At 49.1% G+C, this 6,000-nt stretch overlaps 1 protein-coding gene across 12 annotated transcripts in view; it reads left to right on the top strand.

Moving 5' to 3' along the window:
• Positions 1-1,376: 1,376 nt before the first annotated feature.
• MEIS2 (Meis homeobox 2) overlaps positions 1,377-6,000 on the top strand; it is a 228,574-nt gene continuing 223,950 nt past the window's right edge. For 2 of the 12 annotated variants that reach the window (XM_081862588.1, XM_081862582.1), the window contains exons 1-3: positions 1,399-2,354; positions 3,499-3,731; positions 5,239-5,380. In XM_081862588.1, the coding sequence (XP_081718714.1) occupies positions 2,343-2,354; positions 3,499-3,731; positions 5,239-5,380 (387 nt within the window). In that variant the 5' untranslated portion in view covers positions 1,399-2,342. Of the gene's footprint in view, positions 2,355-2,393; positions 2,874-3,068; positions 3,732-3,867; positions 4,078-5,238; positions 5,381-6,000 lie in introns of those variants that run through there. The other 10 variants (XM_081862591.1, XM_081862586.1, XM_081862580.1 and 7 more) reach the window with 10 other exon arrangements.

Here is a 6,000-nt window from a genome sequence, read left to right as displayed (position 1 = left end):
ACTATTAACAGTATTGTCTGGTTTAGATTTTATGTTCAGGGAGCATGAAAGAGAGAGAGAGGGGAGGGGGGAGTACAAAACTGCAGCAATCAATAGTTTGACCATTGCTCCTCCCCTAAACTTCAAGCATTCCCCATGATTGATGATCTCGGGTAGCTTTGGTAATTGACTGCTCTGAGGTAAGGCATGTTTTAGTTCCAGCAAAGTGATTGGAGGAAGCTGCACAAACACATACACACTAACGTGATAGGTAGCGTGTGTATGTATGTGTGTGTGAGAGAGAGAGAGAGAAGGAGCGAGGGAGAAAGGCGAAGAAAGTGTGTTGTGTGTATTTTCAAAAGTTCATTTGATCCTTGGGAACGGAAGAAGGGGGCACCATTTCACTCGATTTGCTGAATAACTTTGCTGTAATTAACATAGCCGTAAAAAGACATTACCAGGGCAATACCTTAAGCACACAGGTTCCACAAAACACAGGTAAAATTGTACATGTTTATAGTAACAGGACGGATTGGCCCATTTAAAAAAACAGCAGCAGCAACAACAACACCCCAGTGCATTCAAATCTACACCACTATTTTAAGATAGTGATTTTGCCTTCCAGTCTCCTGGCAGCCTCAGAGCAAAACCTAAAAAGATTTCCCTCTCTCATCCACCCCCCCCCCCTTCCAAAGACATCACACAGCGTGGCTGATGGAAGCGATCGCTTAATGAAGAACGATGCCAAGTGGGGTTGGTCTATCTTCTGCTCCTGGAAAAGTAATTTCGACAACAACAGCAAAAAGGTAGTGGTTTCACGCAGAAAGGAAACACGCACACAGAGATCTCTTTGAATACAAGATTCTGGCATGGACGGAGGACTTTGTTTAAAGCAGGCTAGTTTCCGCTGGCAGATCAACTTTGCATGCGCTCTCTCTCGCTCTCCCCCCCCCCCTTTAAACCTTTGCAACTGCCTGAGTTCCTTCGGCTTGCATAGTGGCCATTGAATCGCTGCTAGAAGTAACCTCAGAAGAGAGAGAGACTGCGGGGGGGGGGGACACAATGCGAAGCGCTGGCTAAAGAGTGCAGTTAGGCAGATAAGGGTATTGAGTGGTAAAATAATCTAATAATAAAAAGCATGCCAGTGCTAGGCTTGCATGGCACTCCCCCCCCACCCCATTTCTGGCTTTTTGCAGTTCCCCCACCACGCGCACGCACGAAGCCAGGCAGCCTTTCTTTCTCTCCCTCTCCCTCTCTTCCTTCTCCTGTGCCTCCTTCTTTATCCCACACTCTCCCTTTCCTATCTGAAAAGGCACGTTGATTTGCTATGGGTATGATTTGCAGGGTGGCTTTCTCCCCCCCCCCTCCCCGGGTGGCGTGGAAGCAGCCCTGATTGCATACTCTGCATATCACAGGCTTTAAGCGCTCGCTCGCTCGCTGGTTCTGTGCTCGCTCTCTTCTCCTCTCCTCTCCTCTCCCTCTCCCCTCTCCCTTGTATGTGTCTCTGTTGTAGGACTGGCTATGGCCACCACTACTTCCGGGTTCCGTCATTTCATTCTCCCGCCGATCAGCGCTGCAAAACTGAGCCTCTTCTATAAGCCAGCCAGCAGCCAACCTGCCAACACTTACTGACACTCACTCATCTCAGAGGGAGAGGTGAAGAGGGAGACAAAATACCTACCGGGGAAAAAAAAAAAGAACGGAGGAAGTCCACGTTTTGCAAACTATTCCATTTTTCTTCGCATCCTACCCCACCCTCCCCCTCCCGGTAGTTAAAAAAAAAGGGGGAGAGAGGGAGAAAAGAACCTATAGCTCTCCTAGAAGACAAACCCCAAACGCGGAGTTACTGAGAGAAGAACCCGAGGTTAAAAAGATTCCTCTTTTCTTCTTCATCATCATCAGCCATCATTCATTCACTACCTTGACATTCCATGGCTTTGATTGACAGCTGGAGTGGCAAAAAGCCATGAGACACGACAGTTTGGTTACATGTGGGTTGCTGACGGGCCGATCGTAACCTTCAGTTGGGGGGTTGACGATTTTTAATTTTTTTTAATTATTATTATTTTTTACGCAAAGGAAGAAAAAAAAGGAAAGAGACAGAGAAAGGGGAAACGGAGAAGCAGCGCGCGGGAAAAAAGAAGATCACAAACTCGACGGGGTTCTTTGCCTACTTTTTATTGTTATTGCTGTTGTCTTTTATGATTATTTAAGCGTGCTGGAGAAGTCTATAAGTGGGTCGAAAGGACAAGGGGGAAAAGGGATTCTTCTTCTTCTTCACCACTCAATCACTTTTTGTTGTTGTTGCTGGACTGGGATATTAAATATAGGACACCTCCAGGAGTTTATCGGAGCGCAGACTGATGGCGCAAAGGGTAGGTTTAAATCTCCAACACTTACCTTACGTGTATAAATCCTCTCTTAAGAGGGCCTGTCGGATTTGCTCGCCTCCGTCGCTGCTGCTCATGGCGGCCACTATTTAAAAAACAACAAAACAAATAGCAGCAAAAATTATTCACCGGTTTTGTGTGTGTGCGCGTGTGCGGGAGTGTGTGTGTGTGTCTATCTCTCTCTCTCCCTCTCTCCCTCTGTGTGAATGTGCGTGCGTGCGTGTGTGTGTGTCTGTCTGCAATTGTTCCACGCTTCTTTCCTCTCTAGCTTTTCCCCCAGCAGCGCGATTTCCCTGCTCCTCTCTAGCTGCTCAGTGGCGCGGGGTTCACAGGGGGGAAGGCTTGCCTGCTGCTGCTGCTGCCGCCGCCGCCGCCGCCGCCGCTGCTGTTGCTGTGGCTGTTGCTGCCGCCGCCGCTGCCTAGGAAATTCAGCTACATTTGCTGCTTGGTTTGTCTCTGGTTTTGACAAGGACAAGGGGGAATTGCTGCTAAATAATGTTTCTGGTAACTTTCAGATTATTTGCTCTCCCACCCCCCACCCCTCTCCTCCCTCGCGCTCTTCCTTTCCCTTCCCAGCCCTGCTTCCCACCGCCGCTCCGAAGTATTAATCTGTTTACTTGTGGGTTGTTTTGTTTATTCGTGCTCCGCTCTCTTCTGACTCGGCGAACATTTTTCGCTTCTCCCTCTCCACGCTTCCAGTTTCCTCCTTTATTTTGCCTTCGGTAGATTTCTCCTCGCCATCAGCAAAAACACACACTCTGTCTCTCTTTCTCGCACACACACATACTCCCGGTCCCTTCATTCCCTTCCCCCAGCTCTATAAACTGCACTTTTTATTTTGATTTCAGTCTGTACAGCTTTCTCTCTCTCCACCCTCCCCTCTCTCTGTTGTGGCTGGTCCTGGTTTGTAGTTTTGCTCTGTTTTGTCTGAGTCTGGGTGCTTTACTCTCTTCTGACTTTTGTTGTTGTTGTGTTTTTTATTTTATTTTATTTCTCTCTCCCTCTTTTTTTGCTCTTTTTTTTCCTTTCCTCAAACCCTCTTTTCTCCCCCTGGTTTTCTTTCTCTCTTTCTCTTTCTTTCTTTCTTTCTTTCTTCTTTCTTTCTTCTGGCCCATTTTCTTTTTGACAGTACGATGAGCTGCCTCATTACGGCGGGATGGACGGAGTAGGGGTACCTGCTTCCATGTACGGAGACCCTCACGCCCCCAGGCCGATCCCCCCAGTCCACCACTTGAACCACGGGCCGCCACTCCATGCCAGCCAGCATTATGGAGCCCACGCCCCGCACCCCAATGTCATGCCGGCCAGCATGGGATCGGCTGTCAACGACGCCCTGAAGCGGGACAAGGATGCGATCTACGGGTAGGTACGAGGCAGGGCGAGCCCGGCGCCATGGCCCGGGTCCTGTGCAGCTTCTGTGCGGAGGGGGGGCGCGCGCGGAGGGCTCGGGGATCTTCTTTCAGAGCAGAGACGATCGTAGCAAAGAGTTGCGAGCGGGGAGCCCTGCTGCTGCTTCCAGGCGAGAGGGAAATGGCAGGGGAAGGCTTCGAGCAGCGTTTTCAAACAGGCTGCCCTTCCCTGTGTTGCTGCGCTTCTTTTAAGTGATCAGAGCAATTTAGGTCGGTTTAGTAAGCAATGCCGTGATCCCCTATATGGGAGAGTGCACTACAGTGCAGAAATCCACCGATATTTCGGATGGACCCATAAGGTAAACTGAAACTGTATTCCCTTTTTCAGTTAAAGCAGCCTTGATCAGGCTTCCCTAACCGGAGAGTAAGCCTCTGTTATAGTTCCGCAGGCACATTTTACACAGATGTAAGTTCCATGGGGGTTGTTTTATTATTTAGGAGCTGAGCTGTAAATATAGAGCCGACTCAAAAATAAGACGGTGGGGGTATAGCCCTTGAAAACACCCCCAACGCGGACAAAAAGAAATTGAGAAAAGAGGTGGGAGTTGCTGACATCCACAGGAGAACAACTAAGCATTGTAGTTGGGAGAATGGAAGTAACTCTCATCAGTCCAGATCTGTTTGGCTTATTATTACATTGCTCTAAAATAGGATGTAGTGTCATCACCATCCGAGGAGAGATAAAGAAGGGAAAACTAGAGAAAAACGCATTTTCTGCTTATACACAAATGCCATACTTTCGCTTTCCCCTACTTCAGTGTCTGCTAGGGCAATTGGGGTGTCTGTGTTAGTATTTAATATATATATATTTCTGTTCAGCTCGTTTATGGCTGGGCAGTTGGTATTTTTATCAGGATGCCCTTCTTCAGCCTGGAGAAACTTTGCTGGCATCCTCTTCCCCCTTCTTCCCTTCAGCAAAAATGCACGTTTTCTGGCTGCTGTTAGATTTCACCGAGATATTAAGCAGTTTAAACAGTTTGCGTAAGAATAAAGTTTCCCCTTTTAGCTTGGGGGCAGGAGCGCCCACCCCACCCCTCCTTTAGTTATTGTGGAAACCACGAAAACTTGGCAGCTGAGCTACTTACTACTCGCCTTCTCGGTGCTTATTGTATTGGTTTGTGAGGGCCCGATGTTGGCGCTTTTTTTTTTTTTAATTTAAAGTTTGCATGTGTGTATGTATGTTGTTTTCCTCTCTGGCCTTGGCCTCGCTTTCCAGTGCTGCTTCCCCCCTCCCCCGCCCCATTTTTTTTTTTCCTTTATGGAAAGGCTGAGGCGTTGTGAGAAAGCGTGGACGTGTTTTGCTTTTTATTTTCGACAGGAAAAAAAAATACTTGTTGATCAGACTTTTTTTTTCTCTCCCCCACCCTCTCTCCTCCTCCTCCTCCTCTCAACATCTCCTTTAACCCCCACCCCACCCCACCCCACCCCCCTTTTTTCTTTTGTGTGTCACTGCCCGGCAGGCACCCGTTGTTCCCCCTCTTAGCTCTGGTCTTTGAGAAGTGCGAGCTGGCGACCTGTACCCCGCGAGAGCCTGGGGTGGCCGGCGGAGACGTCTGCTCCTCAGACTCCTTCAACGAGGACATCGCCGTCTTCGCCAAACAGGTCGAACGTTTTTTAACCCGCCTTTTCTGCACCCCCCACCCCACCCCGCGCAACACCCCCCCCCCAGGCAAAAGCAACACCTCGCACAAAACACCTCTTCTCCCCCCCCCCCAACCCAACCCCACCCCGCGCAAAACGCAACAACACAACTTTTTCCATGTCTCATTCCAAGTTGTGAGGGAGAGAAAGGAAGCGTGTGAGAGTGCTTACATAACGTGGTTGTGTTTGTGAGGAAAGATTCCTCGCCCAAAACTGGCCCAAATCATATCTTCACCCGCACCCCCCTCTCTTCTCCCCCTCTCCCCTTTCTTTCTTTCTCTCTCTCTCTCTCTTTCCCTCTCTCTCTCTCTCTCCAGTGGACACTGGGAGACATTCATTGGTCACTCTTAGCTTAACAGGAAAGGGGCATTGTTAAATGCGGGTGGGGGGTTAAAAACTCTGCGAAGGGTTTTAAGTCTTTCTGAAACCTCTCAGTTAAACAGGGTGGGTGGGTGGGGTGGGTTTTGGTCAGAAACTGCACAGAGTGGCCTTCAGTTTGCCGCACTCTCCTTTAGTTCACATATTTATATCCTTTCCCCTTCCAGTTTGGACTGCTGGTGGTGGTGTTTGGGGCGGGGGGA

Source organism: Podarcis erhardii (assembly GCF_964252035.2).
Source record: "Podarcis erhardii genome assembly, chromosome: 1".
Lineage (NCBI taxonomy): Eukaryota > Metazoa > Chordata > Lepidosauria > Squamata > Lacertidae > Podarcis > Podarcis erhardii.
Note: the sequence above shows the minus strand (reverse complement) of the source record. Positions and strands in the feature narration are given on the sequence as shown.